Below are 18,575 nucleotides of genomic sequence, written 5' to 3' on the forward strand. Positions count from 1 at the left end.
CTTGAAATCTAGAATCACTTCCACAACCAAAGGTAAACATCCTCCGTGTAGCTTTAAATAGTCTGTTGGGGGACAAGTGTTGTTAGCGAGTTTCACAACGACTGGAATGGGGGTGGCCAAAACCACGCACAGCCCCGGCCGCAGCAGGTACTCGCGTTGAAGGCTGAGTGGACCTAGTGGAGGCCCAGAGCCGGTTGAAATATTCGCCACTGTAATTGGCGGTGATCTGGAATAGAACTCGGGTCGCCGAGTTCATAGCGTAGTGCGCTAACTCACAACTTGCACCACCACCACCACCACCGTGATTAACATGATAACAATCATCATCATCAGCATGCATCAGTCACAGTCAGCATGATAATCATTATTATCATGCTTCGATCAAATCATCACCATATAATTACGAGCAGCCATCGAGAGAGAATTGAATCATCAGCATCATCATGATCAGCATCCTCAACCAAATATCTGTAAAAAAACAAACAAACTCGTATCCATCGGCAACATAGGGCAGTCATTTCAGTATTAAAATACAGCCCCAGAGAAATAGAACCTCCCAAAGACAAAGATGCCCCATACAAGCTTGACAGACTGTTGGGGCAAGTGCTGTTTGCGAGTAAGCACATATGAAGGCCCACACGGCGCACGAGGGGGTGGGTGGCCAACGCCACGCCCGGCCGCCTTTGTCTCCCCAGAGGCGATGTTTACACATGGCACAATGCTGAGTTGACATTGGGGAGGCCCAGGGTACCGGGTCAGACATTCGCCATTGGGTACCTTGAGCGGGAATCGAACTTGAGTGGACAAGGTCCATGGCGCAGCACGATGACTGTAACAGTTACCGCTCCCCACTCTGTGACCACTGCCAGTCATCATCATCATCATCCGTGAATCATATCACTACCAAGGATCATGAACGACACAGAGTGATCTTCTGCTCACAGCCCTGCAGAGCCAGTGGTGGAAATTCCACGTTGCTATGGCGAGAGCAAGTCGAGAATATCCATCCGTAGGTCAACCACACACAAGTGTTGTTCGCTCAACAACACAGCACAGTTAATTCCGCATTAAAATCCATCACCTGCACCACCACCACTACGACCTACACCACCACCATCATCACCTGCACCACCACCATCTACACCACTACGACCTGCACCACCACCTGTGCCATCACCACCTGCACCACCACTGATCCACGTCACATCCACAACGTGAATAACCAGACCAGATTCATGTCTGGGGGGTGGGGAGTAGGTTTGCATGTGTGGGTATCGGTATGGGTCTCGGTGTTTGGTTGTTGATGTAGGCGTCGGGGAGAGGGGTGGGGCGAGGGGCGGGGCCGGCGTTAGTGGGGGGCGCTGTGCATCATCACTGCCATGGCCCCCCCCTGCCCCCCACACGCCCTCCGCCCCCCATTCGAGAAGCGCCCAAGCCAGATCTGTGTGTGTGGGTTAGTGTGTGTGTGTTAGTGTGTGTGTTAGTGTGCGTGTGTTAGTGTGTGTGTTAGTGTAGCGCGCTACGAACCCGGCGACCCGAGTTCGATTCCCGCTCACGGCCAACACCGGTGACGATTATCTCAACCGGTCCTGGGCCTCCCCTAGGTCAACTCAGCCTTAAATGGGTACCTGATGCGGTGTGTTAACATCGCCACTGGGGAGACAAAGGCGGCCGGGCGTGGTGCTGGCCACCCACCCCCTCATGTGCCGTGCCGGCCTTCATTAGGTGCTCGCTAACAGCACTTGCCCCAAAACATTCCGTCAAGGCTATACGGGGGGATATGTGTCTTTGTGTAGGTGTTCGCAAACAGCACTTGCCCCAAGGAGCTGTCTATACGGGGGGACCTTTGTCTTTGCGTGGAGCGTCGGCACGGCGCTTGGCGCCCTGCGCCACGAACCCGCGAGCCCGAGGTTCGATATCGGCTCGCGGTGCGGCGAACATTTGAACCGGGTCCTGGGTCCCAAGAGACCACGCGGCGCTGACCGCCAACACGAAGCACCACCACCACGCCGCGTCGCCACGCGCCGTAGCGGCCTTCGCAGGCAATCCTCACTCACAGCACCTTGACCCCCCCCGCCTCTAGCAGTCTCTTAAAAGGCAACACGGGGGAGTGGGGGAGGGTAGTGGGGGGGGGGAATGGGGGGGGGAATGGGGGAGTGTGGGGGGGGGGAGTGGGGGAGAGTGGGGGGGGGGGAGTGGGGGGGGGAGTGGGGGGTGGAAGTGGGGGGGGGGTGGAGGGAGAGTGGGGGGGGGGAGTGGAGGGAGAGTGGGGGGGAGAGTGGGGGGGGGGAGAGTGGTTGGGGGAGAGTGGGGAGGGGGAGAGTGGGGGGGGGGAGAGCGGGGGGGGGGGAGAAGGGGGGGAGAGTGGGGGGGGAGTGGTGGGGAGAGTGTGGGGGGGTGAGAGTGGGGGGGGGGGTGAGAGTGGGGGGGGGGGGGGGTGAGAGTGTGGGGAGGGGAGAGTGGGGGGGGAGTGGTGGGGAGAGTGTGGGGGGGTGAGAGTGGGGGGGGGGTGAGAGTGGGGGGGGGGTGAGAGTGTGGGGGGGTGAGAGTGGGGGGGGGTGAGAGTGGGGGGGGGGTGAGAGTGGGGGGAGGGTGAGAGTGTGGGGGGGTGAGAGTGGGGGGGGAGGACGAAGTGGGGGGGGGGGGAAGTGGGGGGGGTGTGAGAATCTTTGCCTTCCTCTCCGTCCGTTCTCCTGCTTCGCATCATCTGGGGGGGCAGCAATACTCGCTGGGCAGGGGCCCGTGGCCCCCCGAGAGCAGAGCGTCATTGACCACGCGGATGTAGCCGTCGATGGCGGCCCGCATCGGCGCCGTGAAGGGGTCCCAGGCCAACTTGCGGCGTCCCGAGCGCTTGAAGCTGCCGTCCCTGTGCGCCTCCGTGCACAGCAGCCGCTCCTCCAGCAGCGCCGCCGCCGCCGCCGCTGACGACGACTCCGCGGACGAGGGCGTCGATGAGGATGACGAGGATGATGATGGAGGAGGAAGAGGCGACGGCGGCGCTGTTGGTGACGATTGAGACTGGGGTGAAGATGACGACGACGATGATGATGATGACGACGGTGTGGTGGAGTTGGAGTAGACAGCGGGCTGCTGCTGCTCCTGATGCTGCTGGTGCTGCTGGAGCTGCCGCTGCTGCTGATGGTGCTGGAGCTGGTGCTCCTGCTGCTGCTGCTGGAGCTGCTGCTGCTGGTGGTGCTGGTGGTTGAGCTGCTGGTTGTGTCGCTGCTGCCGCTGCTGCTGCCGCTGCTGCTGTTGCTGGCGGCGGTGGTGGTGGTGGTGATGCTGCGGCGTCTGCGGCGGCTGCGTGGCGAGAGGCGGCGCGCCCAGGAAGGCCACCATGCGCCGCATCTCGGCGTGGAGCTCCCCGCGCAGCCGCTCGTAGTGCACCACGAGGAGGCGGCGGCGGGGGCCGTAGCGCAGCCAGTCGAGGGCGTGGGACACCCACCAGGGCGCGTAGCTGTGCACGAAGTCCGGCCACTCTGCGCGCGGGGGGGCGGGGGGGCAGGAGAGGGGGGGGGAGGAGGGGGATAAAGGGGGGGAGGGGGGAGAAGGGGGATAGACGGGGGGGGGGTGACGAGTTGAAGAATTGAAGGGAGGAGGGGATTTGGAAGAGGGAGGAAAGATGTAGGGGGTGATGAGAGTGGGGGGAGGATGAAGAATGATAATGGGGGGGGGGGGGGGGGGCGTGGGGACAGGGGAGGGGGGAGGAGGGAGATAGACGGGGGGGTGACGAGTTGAATTGAAGGGAGGAGAGGATTTGGAAGAGGGAGGAAATATGTAGGGTGGGGGTGATGGGAATAGGGAGAGGATGAAGAATGATAATGGGGGGGGGGGGGCGGGGGGTAATGGGGAGGGGGTGGTGGGGGAGAGGGAGGGATGGTGGAGGCGGGGCAGTGATGAGTCGAAGAATTGAGGGGATGAGGGAATGGGAGAGTGGTTGGTGAGGAATGATGAGGGATGAGGTGAGGGAGTGAGTCACTCCAGGAGTTGATGGGATAGGGTGGAGGAGGGGGCAGGTAAGGGGTGGGTGAGCGGGGTAATGGAAGAGGTGAAAAGACAGGCGAGTGGGGGGAGGGGGTGGGGTGAGTGAAGTGAGGTCAGAATCAACGCCAATCGACAAATCGATGAATCTTCACAGCCCCCCCCCACCTCCACCACCATCTCTTCCACCACCCACCTTTCCCCCTCCACCTCTTCTCGGAGGCGTAGCCCAGGTGTCCCCCGTACTTGCGGTTGAACTCGGCGACGAGGGCTCGGTAGGGGTTGCGCACGAGCAGGATGGCCGAGTCGAACGCCTCGATCTCTCGCCGCCCGCTCTCGTGCGTCTTCACGCAGAGCGTGCGCCCGCTGCGCCAGTGATCCTTCTCTCCCTTGAAGCCTGGGGGGGTGGGTGGGGGGGGTGGGGGGGTGGGGGAGGTGGGGGGGGGCAGGGTAGCGGGGGAGGTGGGGGGGGATGGCGGGGGGAGGTGGGGGGGGTGGGCAGGGTAGCGGGGGAGGTGGGCGGGGGTGGGCAGGGTAGCGGGGGAGGTGGGGGGGGATGGCAGGGGGAGGTGGGGGGGTGGTGGGGCGGGGGAGGTGGGGGTGGGTAATGGGGAGGGGATGTTAGAGTTTAGGTGGCCGTGAGCGGGAATCGAACTCGGCTCTCTGGCGGGTTCGTAGCGCTCCACAGTGGCTCAGAGATGTTGACTACCTCGCCTGGTGTACAGGAGGTCGTGGGTTCGATCTCGACCCTGACGCCTGCTGCTGCTGTAGATTTGGAGATTGCGGTGTCTCTCTCCCCGTGGTCGCGTGGAATTTTTCTCCGGGTCCTCCGGGTTCTTCCCCTTCCCATTTGGAATCAACATCGCGCGTGGCTATGCATGTCCACACATGACGATAAGCCACTGCGTTGAGCTATCATTCGTGAAAGCCCCGTTGCTTGTCAAACAGAGCTAATTGGCAGCTTAGTGGGACCCTTACATGGCAAAATAAAAAAAAAACACTTTCGTTTTATATTCTTATTTTTTTCGGTAAAGTCACGTAGGTAAAACAATGAAATTAAAATTAATAAAAATAATAAAAATCACGACGTTTCGGAGGCAACACAAGTCTCCGTCATCAGGTGGGACCGTCACAGCCAGATTTGCAGCAAATCTGTCTGTGCCTCCGAAACGTCGTGATTTTTATTATTTTTATTAATTTTAATTTCATTGTTTTACCTACGTGACTTTACCGAAAAAACTGAGAGTATGAATCCTCGCAGTCACGAAAGCTTCAAATCTAGAATTTTGTATTATAGTTTTAATCCACGCTCCGGCTCCCCACCACTCGCCCCGACGCACCCTTGTTGTAGAGAGAGCCGTCGAAGTAGAAGCTGCCCGTGTAGTAGCCCGTGGCGAGCTCCAGCAGGTGACGGGTCCACGTGTTGCCGGCTCCGGGGAAGCTGGCGAGGGCCGTGAGTCTGCGGCCTCGCGCAGGCAGGAAGCGCTTCTCCACGCAGCGCTTGTCTGTGTGCGTACAACAGCCACCACCACCATAAACACCCACCACCACCATAAACACCCACCACCACCAACACACACCCACCACCACCACCATAACTACCATAACCACCCAAAACCACCACCACCCACCACCATACACACCCATCACCAACACCACCAACCATCATAAACACCCATCACCAGAAACACCCACCACGACCAATCACGTCACCACCACCCACCACCACGACCACCGTCACTGCCACCCACCACCACCAAACACGCTACCACCACCCACCACCACCAACCACGTAACCACCACCCACCACCACCACCACCACCCACCACCACCAACCATGCCACCACCCACCACCACCACTAACCACTAACCACGTAACCACCACCACCCACACGGACCCGCAGGCCACACGGCAGCAGCGCAGACACGTGGGTTCATCATCATCAACATCATCATCAACATCATCATCAACATCATCATCAACATCATCATCAACATCATCATCAACATCATCATCATCAACATCATCATCAACATCATCATCAACATCATCATCAACATCATCATCAACATCATCATCAACATCATCATCAACATCATCATCAACATCATCATCAACATCATCATCAACATCATCAATCATCATCAATCATCATCATCATCATCAATCATCATCATCAATCATCTTCATCATCGTTATCGTCATCATCATCATCAATCATCATCATCAATCATCATCATCAATCATCATCATCAACATCATCATCAACATCATCATCAACATCATCATCAACATCATCATCAACATCATCATCAACATCATCATCAACATCATCATCATCAACATCATCATCAATCATCATCATCAATCATCTTCATCATCGTTATCGTCATCATCATCATCAATCATCATCATCAATCATCATCATCACCATCATCACGATCATCATCATCATCGTCGTCGTTGTTGTTACTCGCAGCCCGCACGTTCCTTTCAACGTGACCATCCATCCGTGCTTCCCTCCCCACACTCCAGCCAGCCAGACAGCCTGCAACACTTTTATTTTCTCCAATAGATGATCAATAAAGAGCGCACAGCCGGTGCAGCAAGTCCACCTCCACCCACCCAGCAGTTCCGCAAAGGTAGCCCACCAACCCGGAGGAGTGCACTGGATTCTCCTGCCAATTCCTTGCACCAGAGCCAATGACCAATAGACTCACTCTGAGATCCATAGACTCGCATAGCGATCCATAGACTCACACAGAGACGCATAGACTCACACTGAGATCCATAGACTCACACATAGATCCATAGACTCACACAGAGATCCATAGACTCACAATGAGACCCATAGACTCACACTGATATCCATAGACTCACTCTGATATCCATAGACTCACTCTGAGATCCATAGACTCACTCTGAGATCCATAGACTCACTCTGGGATCCACAGACTCACACAGAGACCCATAGACTCACACAGAGACCCATATACTCACTCTGAGATCCATAGACTCACACTGAGATCCACAGACTCACACTGAGATCCATAGACTCACACAGAGATCCACAGACTCACACTGAGATCCACAGACTCACACTGACATCCATATACTGTACTCGCTGTGAGATCCATAGACTCGCGTAGGGATCCATAGAGACTCGCAGAAGCATATATTTATCGACGACATTACATGGAGATCGGTTCATATATAGTATTAGTTTATTGATATTGTTCGTTAGTGGGAATCGAACTTGGGAAGCTGGGTTGGTAGTGCATTGCGCTAACCACTGCACTATCCGTCACACACACACACATCACAATAAAGACAAATACCCTCCCCCCCACAGCTTTCCACAAACTGTCTGGGTAACAATAAAAAAAACAAGACGAAGAACCCCCGTATAGCCTTGATATACGTTTGGGGCAAGTGCGGTTAGCGAGCACCTATGAAGACTGGAACGGCACATGAGGGGGTGGGTGGCCAGCACCACGCCATACCGCTTTTGTCTCCCTGGTGGCGATGTTTACCACACACCGCAACAGGTACTCAATTTGAGGCTGAGTCTACCTAGGGGAGGCACAGGCCCGTTTCAGATAATCGTCGCCGGTGTTGTCCGTGAGCGGGAATAGAACCCGGTTGGCCAGGTTCGTAGCGCAGCGTAGCACTAACCACTACGCTACCGCTCCCCACAGACAAAGACAAAGATCCCCTGTATAGCCTTAACAGACTGTAGGGGCAAGTGCTGTTAGCGAGCACCTATGAAGGCCAGCACGGCACACGAGGGGGTGGGTGGCCAACACCACGCCCGGCCGCCTTTGTCTCCCCAGTGGCGATGTTTGCACATCGCACCAGGTACTCATTTGCGGCTGAGTCGACCTAGGGGAGGCCCAGGACCGGTTTAGATAATCGTCACTGGGTGTTGGCCATGAGCGGGAATCGAACCCGGGTCCCCACAGACACACGCACACAGACGAACACGTGCAGCTGTCCATCGCAATATATATTTGGGGGGGTGAAAAAAACTTCCCTTCACATTTCAAAACATGCGCCCGAATTTGCATACAAATTCAATAGCCCTCCCCCCTCCACCACCATCACCACCACCCCCTCCACAACCCCCCTCCCCAAAACGCCACCCAGTTGCACGAGTTCTGACCGCAAGAAAAACAACACGAGATCACACAGAGAGAGCGAGAATAATTTCTCTCGGTTTAACAGTGGCAAACATTTGCATATTTGCCAAACGGCGACTCCAACCCCGCGGTACATGATGCATATTCTCAGCCGATAAACAATATACAAAACGGCTACTTTTCTATATATTACCGTGACTTTCGTTTACCCAACAAAGACTTTAGTGAGTCTCAAGACTCTTTTCCAGGAGGGTCGAGATGTTTACTCCATCGCCTGGTATGCAGGAGGTCGTGGCTTCGATCCCGACCCTGACACCTGCTGCTGTATATTTGAAGTTTGCGTGTCTCTCTTTCATCATCATCACCACGGTGGCTTGGAGATGTTAACTACCTCGCCTGGTATGCAGGAGGTCGTGGGTTCGATCCCGACCCTGACGCCTGCTGCTGTATATTTGGAGTTTGCGTTTCTCTCTCTCTCATAATAATCATCACGGTGGCTTGGAGATGTTAACTACCTCGCCTGGTATACAGGAGGGCGTGGCTTCGATCCCGACCCTGACGCCTGCTGCTGTATATTTGGAGTTTGCGTGTCTCTCTCTCATCATCATCACGGTGGCTTGGAGATGTTAACTACCTCGCCTGGTATACAGGAGGTCGTGGCTTCTATCCCGACCCTGACGCCTGCTGCTGTATATTTGGAGTTTGTGTGTCTCTCTCACTCTCCCCGTGGACACGTCGAGTTTTCTCCCAGGCCAACCTGTTCCCCCCCCCCCCTCCACATTTAGAGTCAACATCACTCGTATCTGGCTGCTGCTGTACATGTCCACGTGTTGGCGAGCCACTTCTTTGAGCTATTATTTGCGATAGCCAGGTAGATTTCGATTTAAAGCTTTCGTGACTGCAGGGATTCATCTTCGTGGTTCTTTCGGTAAAGTCACGTAGAAGGGAAATAATAAAATAATACAAATAAAACATAATAAAATAATTCTCACGACGTTTCGGCCACAACGCAAGCAGTCGTCTTCAGGTGGAGAACAGGGCTGTCGAGAAGGCAGCCTCTGCTTGCGTTGTGGCCGAAACGTCGTGAGATTTATGTTATTATGTTTTATTTTTATTATTTTATTATTTTCCTTCTACGTGACTTTACCGAAAGAACCAAGAAGAAGGACAGTGCATATTATTATCATTATCAGAGTTGCTTCTTTTTGTTTGCTTTTTTGACTACTTGTGTTGTGGTTATTGCAAACATGATGCCTTGAATAAAGGTGTCAGTCTTGTACCAGTTTAAAAGGGTAAAACCCTACTACTAAACCAAGAAGATGATAGCCAGCTAGCTTCTGAACACGAGCTACATAGCTTCGTGGGGCTCTTACCTGGCAGAATACCAAAACAAATTGCTGCAGTTGAGAGTGGAGGGATGTTCAGCTTCTGTGCGGCTTATCCTAATTGAGTAATTTGCTGCTACTATTGTGTTTGAACACAGGCCACCCGAACTCGATTGCCCGCTCACGGTCAATACGAGTGTTTGAACGGGTTCTGGGCTTCCCCTAGGTCGACTCAGCCTCAACCGAGTACTTTGTGCGGTGTGTAAACATCGCCACTAGGGAGACAAAGGCTGCTGAACGTGGTTGCTGGCCATCCACCCCCTCGTGTGCCGTGCAGGCCTTCATTGGTCGGTCGCTAACAGCACTTGCCCCAACAGTCTGTTAAAGGCTATATGGAGGATCTTTGTCTGTATGTGTATACGTATGTGCGTCTGTCTGTGTGCACGTGTGTGTGTCTGTCTGTGTGCACGAGTGTGTCTGTCTGTGTGCATGTGTGTGTGTGTGTCTGTCTGTGTGCACGTGTGTGTCTGTCTGTGTGCACGTGTGTGTCTGTCTGTGTGCACGAATGTGTCTGTCTGTGTGCACAAGTCTGTCTGTCTGTGTGCACGTGTGTGTGTCTGTTTGTGTGCACGAGTGTGTCTGTCTGTGTGCATGTGCGTGTGTGTGTCTGTCTGTGTGCACGAGTGTGTCTGTCTATGTGCACGAGTCTGTCTGTCTGTGTTCACGTGTGTATATGTCTGTGTGCACGTGTGTGTGTGTCTGTCTGTGTGCACGTGTGTGTGTCTGTCTGTGTGCACGAGTGTGTCTGTCTGTGTGCATGTGTGTGTGTGTGTCTGTCTGTGTGCACGTGTGAGTCTGTCTGTGTGCACGTGTGTGTCTGTCTGTGTGCACGAATGTGTCTGTCTGTGTGCACAAGTCTGTCTGTCTGTGTGCACGTGTGTGTGTCTGTTTGTGTGCACGAGTGTGTCTGTCTGTGTGCATGTGCGTGTGTGTGTCTGTCTGTGTGCACGAGTGTGTCTGTCTATGTGCACGAGTCTGTCTGTCTGTGTTCACGTGTGTATATGTCTGTGTGCACGTGTGTGTGTGTCTGTCTGTGTGCACGTGTGTGTGTCTGTCTGTGTGCACGCGTGGATCTGTCTGTCCGTGTGCACGCGAGTCTCTGTGTCCCTGCGTCTATAAATAGAGGGGAGTATCGGTTAGTGTCGGCTAACGCCGCTGCGCATACAGATCCCTGAGTGTGTGAGAGCTGGGGGTGAATGCAGATCGTGGGGGGCGGTGTGGGGGAGGGAGTTGTGGGGGGCTCACTTCTGGATTAACTCTGGAGGCCACGAAGCATCAGCAGTGTCACAGCGAACGTGTCCCCGGCTAATGCGTGCACACTTCATGTCAACACAAACACGCGTTGCACACACACACACATACACAAGGACAAAGATTCCCCCGTATAGCCTTCCATCGACTGATGGGGCAAGTGCTGCTCCAAAGCGCGCACCTATACGGAGGTCGGCACGGCCACATGAAGGGGTCGGGGTAGCCAGCAGCACGCCCAGTGGCGGCGTCTTGGTTGGAACTCGGGTGACGCACACTCGCACACGCACGCACACACGCACACGCACGCACACACGCGCGCACGCGCACACAATCGCGCACGCAGACACACGCACGCACACGCACGCACATGGACGCACACGCACGCACGCACACGCACGCACGCACACACACACGCACGCACACACGCACGCACATGGACGCACACACGCACACACGCACGCACACACACACACACGCACACACACACACGCACACACACGCCAACATCCTTTCGTGATGGGAAGTTCATAATTTGTTTGATATTTAAATCAATAAATAAGACGAGGAGGCCACTCCCGCAGACGGGTGCGGTGTGTGTGTGCGTGTGTGGTGTGTGTGTGCGTGTGTGGTGTGTGTGTGCGTGTGTGTGCGTGTGTGTGTGTGCGTGTGTGTGCGTGTGTGCGCGTGTGTGCGGTGTGTGTGTGCGTGTGTGTACGCGTGTGTGCGTGCGTGTGTGCGCGTGTGTGTGTGCGTGTGTGCGTGTGTGTGCGTGTGTGCGCGTGTGTGCGTGTGTGGTGTGTGTGTGCGTGTGTGGTGTGTGTGTGCGTGTGTGGTGTGTGGTGTGTGTGTGCGTGTGTGGTGTGTGTGTGCGTGTGTGGTGTGTGTGTGCGTGTGTGTGCGCGTGTGTGCGTGTGTGCGTGCGTGTGTGCGCGTGTGTGTGCGTGTGTGCGTGTGTGCGCGTGTGTGTGCGTGTGTGCGTGTGTGCGTGTGTGCGTGTGTGCGTGTGTGTGTGTGTGCGTGTGTGGTGTGTGTGTGCGTGTGTGGTGTGTGGTGTGTGTGTGCGTGTGTGGTGTGTGTGTGCGTGTGTGGTGTGTGTGTGCGCGTGTGTGCGTGTGTGTGCGTGTGTGCGCGTGTGTGCGGTGTGTGTGTGCGCGCGTGTGTGCGCGTGTGTGTGCGTGTGTGCGCGTGTGTGCGTGTGTGTGCGCGTGTGTGCGCGCGTGTTTTTACGAGCCTGCCGAGCCGAGTTCGATTCCCGCTCACGGCCAACACCAAAAACGATTGTCTGAACCGGTCCTGTGCCTCCCCTAGGTCGACTCAGCCTTAAATGGGTCACCTGATTCGGTGTATAAATGAAGGCGGCTTGGCGTGGTGCTGGCTACCCATCCCCTCGTGTGCCGTGCCGGCCTTCATAGGTTGCTACTCGCTCACAGCACTTGCCCCGAAAAGTCTGTTCAAGGCTACACGGGGGATCTTTGTCTTGGGGAGTGGAGAGCCCTGATTTGTAATCAATCATTTGGTGTCTGTGGGTGGAAACGGCGAGGCCCTGACCCCTTCACACTCACGCACGCGCGAATGTAAACACGCGTGCACGCACGGACACGCGCACGCCATCACTCATGCACAGACAAAGATCCCCCAGCCACCCACCACCCCGCTGTGTAGACTTTAACAAGGCTGTTGACGCTTGGGCTGTTAGCGAGCACCTATGCAGCCACTACACACACACACACAAAGATCCCCCGTATAGCCTTAGCAGACTGTAGGGGCAAGTGCTGTTGGCAAGTAGCAACCTATGAAAGCCGGCACGGCACACGAGGGGATGGGTGGCCAGCACCACGCCCGACCGTCTTTGTCTTCCCAGTGGCGATGTTTACACACCGCACCAGGTACTCATTTGAGGCTGAGTCGAGCTTGGGGAGGCCCAGGACCGGTTCAGATAATCGTCACTGGTGTTGGCCGTAGCGCAGCGTAGCGCTAACCGCTACACTACCGCTTCCCACACACAGATACTCACACACACACAGAGACTCGCACACACACAGCGACTCTCACACACACAACCTCACAGCAACAACAACCGCGATTCGCCACTAAGTTGGCGTTGACGTCACCACGGCGCCTGTGCCAGGCCAGGTGCACTTTGAGGCCACGTTTATTGTCGAAGGTTGCTGGCAGGAGGTCACGGTACAAACCCAGGTGGTGCCATAGGTTGACGGACTGAAATGACTGGCCGATGTACCACCCGTGCCCCCTACTGTGCCAGCTGTTAGCGAGCACATATGATGGTCGGCACGGCACACGAGGGGTTGGGTGGCCAGCACCACGCCCGACCGCTTTTGTCTCCCTAGTGGCGATGTTTACACACCGGACCGGATACTTATTAGAGGCTGAGTCGAACTAGAGGAGGACCAGAACCGGTTCAGGTAATCGTCACCGGTGTTGGTCGTGAGCGGGAATCGAACTCGCGTCGCCGAGTTCGTAGCGCAGCGCGCTTACCACTTACACTACCGCTCCCCCACATACAGATACACACAGAATCACACACACAGACACACACAGACACACACACAGACAAACAAAAACTCACACACAGAGATACATACAGACTAACACACACACACAGACACATACAGACACACACAGACGCACACAGACTCACACACAGACAAACAAAGACTCACACACACAAACACACAAATACTCACACAGACACAAACACACGGACTCACACACACACAGACACACACACAGACTCACACACACAGAGACTCACACACACACAGAGACACACACACACAGACCCCACACAAACTCTCTCTCACACACACACAAAGACACACACAAACTCGCACAAACTCACACACACACAGACACACACAGAGACATACACACTCTCTCACACACACACAGAGACACACACACTCTCACACACACACACAGACCCCACACATACTCTCTCTCACATACGCACACAAAGACACACGCACAGACTCACAGACACGCACAGAGACTCGCACAGACTCACACACACACAGACACACACAGAGACACACACACACAGAGACACACACAGACTCACACACAGACTCTCACACACACAGACCCCCCACACACACAAAGACACACACACAGAGACTCGCACAGACTCACACACACACAGACACACACAGAGACACACACACACGCACACACTCACAGACACACACAGACACACACACACACACTCTCTCACACACACACAGACACACACAGAGGCACACACACACACGCACAAAGACACACACACACACGGCACCGAGACTCACACAGACTCACCGGACACCTGAGTCTGGTAGACGCTCACGTGCGAGTCGCTGCCGCACGCCTCGCTCGGCTCGCCGGGGCAGCGCGACGCGGCGCACAGTCGCTCGGCGCGCGGCTCCCGCAGCGCGAACCGCGGCGTCGCCACTCCGCAGCGGCACAGCAGCGGGCCCGCACCCACCACAGCCAGCACCGACTCCTGGGGGCACGCGGAGGAGGAGCACGGGGAGGGGGGGGGGTTGAGGAGGGGGGGGAGGATGAGGAGGGGGAGGAGGAGGAGGAGGGGGAGGATGAGGAGGATGAGGAGGGGGAGGGGATGAGGAGGAGGAGGAGGGGGAGGAGGAGGAGGAGGAGGAGGGGGAGGAGGAGGAGGGAGAGGGGATGAGGAGGATGAGGAGAAGTAGGAGGTTGAGGAGGAGGAGCACGGGGAGGGAGAGGGGGGTGAGGAGAGGGGGGGGATGAGGGGGAGGAGGAAGTTGAGGAGGAGGGGGAGGATGAGGAGGATGAGGAGGGGGAGGGAGAGGAGGAGGAGGAGGGGGAGGGGGAGGAGGAGGAGGAGGAGGAGGAGCACGGGGAGGGGGGTGAGGAGGGGGAGGAGGGGGAGGAAGAGGAGGATGGGGAGGAGGGGGAGGAGGAGGGGGAGGAGGGGCGGAGGATGAGGGGGAGGAGGTTGAGGATGATGAGTAGGGGGATGAGGAGGGGGAGGAGGTTGAGGATGGGGAGGATGGGGAGGAGGAGAGGGAGGATGAGGAGGGGGAGGATGAGGAGGGGGAGGATGAGGAGGGGGAGGAGGAAGTTGAGGAGGAGGAGGGGGAGGAGGGGGAGGAGGGGGAGGAGGAGGAGGATGATGAGTAGAGGTTGAGGAGAGGGAGGATGAGGAGGATGAGGAGGATGAGGAGGGGGAGGAGGAGGAGGGGGGGAGGAGGAGGGGGAGGAGAATGATGAAGAGTAAGAGGTTGAGGAGAATGAGGATGATGATGAATTGGAGGAGGAGCAGGAGGATGAGTAGGAGGGGGAGGAGGTTGAGGAGGTTGAGGAGGAGAGATGAGGAGGATAAGGAGGATGTTGAGGGGAACAACGACCACAGCGAGCGATGTCTGGCTTCGCCGGGTAGGCCGAGCGAGTTCGTCCCCCACCCCCCCCGGGTTCGAGTCGCGACTCGGGGTGCCGCGGCTGGGTCGTGGGTAGCATTGCACGTCCACTCCCGCACCGCACCCCACCACCTGCTCCAGCACAGGGGTCTGCGCCGTGCGGCTGCTGTCGGGGCTGCCTGTGCCGCGTTGTTTATGATTAAGGACCCAACGTCTCGTGTTCATCGCGCGCAATCACGGCTTTCTTGAAGTAGTGACGGGGTTTTTTTGTTGTTGTTTGACCGAGTTCAACAACAACAAAAATGGCTCTTCTTGTGATGTTGGTTGCCGAGCCCTCTGTTCTACAGGGTGTGTGGTGCATCAGAGTCACTGCACTCTGGTCAAAGGCTACACGGGGGATCTTTGTCTTTGCGTGTCCGGGGAAGCGATAGTGTAGCGGTTAGTGCGCTGCGCTCTGGACCCGGCGTCCCACGCAGGCCAACACCGGTGACGGTTATCATGAACCGGTCCTGGGCCTCGACTCATCCTCAAATTAATATCTGGTGGACATCGCCACTGGGGAGACAAAGGCGACCGGGCGTGGTGCGGTCAACCCCACCCACTCGTGTGCCATGCCGTGCTTCAGAGGTGCCGCTCGCTAACAGCACTTGTCCCACACAGAGTGCAAATGCTACACGGGGGATCTTTGTCTTTGTGTACGTGAATGTGCCGTTTGTACGAATTTTCTCCCCCTGTTCTGCGTAGATTTTCCGCCGGGTTCTCTTGACCCCCCCTCCCAAACCCCATAACAAACATTATAAGTCTGGGTGCTCGAATTATTAATAATGCTGTGGGTGTACATGCATTCACACGTACATATGTACTTCAATATTAAAACGAATCAACGTCATTATTTTACCCGGTGAGGCCCACTGAGCTGTAGAGCTCTTTTAGTCAAAATCGACCTCGCCACAAAATGAAAGTTCAACGAAGTGGCCTGTCATGTGGACATTTATAGCAGCCAAGTAATCTAGAAGCACGCTGAAACTAAACGTGGAAGCAAAGACCGGAGGACCCGGAGCAAAAACCACGCGACCACGGGTAATAATATTAATAGTTCAATTTGTAACGCGTGCAAATTTGCAGACGTAGTGGCCGCAACCCAGAGGCGTGGAGCCAAGCTCAGAGTCGCTCAAAAGCATGATTGTAGAGGTGAGTTTTTAAGTGTCTCTTGAAGGAGGCGATTGAGGTGATGCTGCGAATGTGCAGAGGGATATCGTTCCAGACTGTTGGGGCTGCCACCGAGAAGCGGCGCATAGACACAATGACCATCCTGGATCTTGGTATCAAGAGGAGGTCGTGAGTCGCGCTGCGCAGGCATCTGCCGTGTGCTGAGCTGCAAGTTGTCAATAATGAAGAGAGGTACGGCGGGCAGGCGGATATGAAGGCATTGTTGCAGAGGCAGGCGGTCTTGTGTGTGACCCTACTGGCGATGGGGAGCCAGTTGAGAGCACGGAGACAAGCTAGTGAGTCGAGACGGGGATGAGGGTAGAGAGACACCGCAATCTCTAAATATACAGCAGGCATTGTCAGGATCGGGATCGAACCCACGACCTCCTGCATACCAGACGAGGTAGTTAACATCACGACTCTAGGCGACAACCTCATCAGGCGTTCGTCTGATGAGGCTGGTTGTAATGACCAGGTAAGCTGAGCTGCTACACAGCCCTTTTCCAGAAGCGACTCTGGCTATCGCCAATGATAGCTCAACGAAGTGGTCTTATCATCACGTGGACATTGACAAGCAGCCAAATATTCTAAACGCGTGATGTTGAATCTAAGTGTGGATAGGACAAACCGGAGGACGCGGAGAAAAATCCATAGAGAGAGAGAGAGACATGGAAACTCAAAATATACAGCAGGCTTCGATTTAAAGCTTTCGTGACTGCAGGGATTCATCGTCTTGGTTCTTTCGGTAAAGTCACGTAGAAGGGAAGTAATGAAATAATAAAAATAAAACATAATAAAATAATTCTCACGATGTTTCGGCCACAACGCAAGCAGCCGTCCTCAGGTGAAGACCAGGTCTGTCGTCTTTCAGACGCTGTCTCCCCGACAGACCTGGTCTTCACCTGAGGACGGCTGCTTGCGTTGTGGCCGAAACGTCGTGAGAATTATTTTATTATGTTTTATTTTTATTATTGTATTACTTCCCTTCTATGTGACTTTACCGAAAGAACCAAGAAGATATACAGCAGAAGGCGTCAGTTTCGGGCTCGAACCCACGACCTCCTGTACACCTGGCGAGGTAGTAAACATCTCCTCACCACCGTCGCGTCCTCCGGCTCCTCACCTTCTGAGTGCAGAAGTCCACGCAGGCGCCCACAGTGAGGTTGTGGATGATTGCCACGATGGGAAGAGCCAGCGAGAGATTCTCCGGGGTTTGGAAACAGCCGCGGAAGACTGCACTCCCGTCTGCAACACAATTCAAGTTCAAGTTCATGTATTAGGTATAGAGCCCTGTGAGCCATTCGGCTCTTGAATCGGGTGCAATCGCAACAAACAAAAAACATGAACAAAAAAAACATCTTAAAGTGAATATGTGACAATTACACAATGGATATCTAGATTTGAAGTTTTCGTGACTGCAAGGATGTATGCTCTTTTGGGCTTTGTCGGTAAAGTCACGTAGGTGAAAATAAACATAAAAAAAATTAGTTGTTTGCATTTTTATTTTATTTAGATTTTCACCTACGTGACTTTTTCCAAAAATACCAAGGAGTACAAAGCTTACTCTTAGGTTTTTTCGGTAAAGTCACGTAGGTAAAAAATAAAATTTAAAGTTAATAAAAGTAATAATGGAAATATTTTTTTACCTACGTGACTTTACCAAAAAAACCTAAGAGTATGAATCCTTGCAGTCACGAAAGCTTCAAATCTAGAAGTACAAAGCATATCCCCCCCCCACTACCACGTATAGCCCTTTTAACAGATCGTTCGGGCAAGCGCCGTTAGCGAGCACCTATGAAGGCCGGCACGGCACACGAGGCGGTTGTGTGGTCAACACCACGCCCGGCCGCCTTTGTCTCCCTAGTAGCGATGTTGACAAATCACTTGAGGATGAGTCAACCTATCCGCGTCTGTTCATTTCGCGACCGTTCAACATCCAGGTATGCGAGGTGAACAACATCCCTCCAGGACCCCGCTGTGCTCATTCTCCGCGATGTTCACGGTGGGGTTTTTTTTCGTTTGCCCTCGTTTAGTCGCTACTGCTGGCCGCCGTGTAACATAGCCGTGCAATAGCTGTCTAAACGGCAGAATATTCATCATCATCCGTCTAACAACTACACGTGACACGTAAACAACAAACATGTGATGCTGTTATTCTTAGGTTTTTTCGGTAAAGTCACGTAGGTAAAAAATTAAAATTTATAAAAGTAAAATAAAA

At 54.8% G+C, this 18,575-nt stretch overlaps 1 protein-coding gene across 1 annotated transcript in view; it reads right to left on the minus strand.

The window, feature by feature from the left end:
- Positions 1-2,622: 2,622 nt before the first annotated feature.
- The window catches only part of WSCD2 (WSC domain containing 2), a 51,244-nt gene continuing 35,291 nt past the window's right edge, over positions 2,623-18,575 (minus strand). The window contains exons 6-10 of the mRNA XM_061561865.1: positions 17,481-17,602; positions 14,073-14,256; positions 5,322-5,486; positions 4,178-4,378; positions 2,623-3,479 (exon numbers count right to left, since the gene is read on the minus strand). Of these exons, the coding sequence (XP_061417849.1) occupies positions 2,704-3,479; positions 4,178-4,378; positions 5,322-5,486; positions 14,073-14,256; positions 17,481-17,602 (1,448 nt within the window). The 3' untranslated portion in view covers positions 2,623-2,703. The remainder of the gene's footprint in view (positions 3,480-4,177; positions 4,379-5,321; positions 5,487-14,072; positions 14,257-17,480; positions 17,603-18,575) is intronic.

Source organism: Lethenteron reissneri, chromosome 28, assembly GCF_015708825.2.
Source record: "Lethenteron reissneri isolate LAM-NWPU_2019-01 chromosome 28, ASM1570882v1, whole genome shotgun sequence".
Taxonomy (NCBI): Eukaryota; Metazoa; Chordata; class Hyperoartia; order Petromyzontiformes; family Petromyzontidae; genus Lethenteron; species Lethenteron reissneri.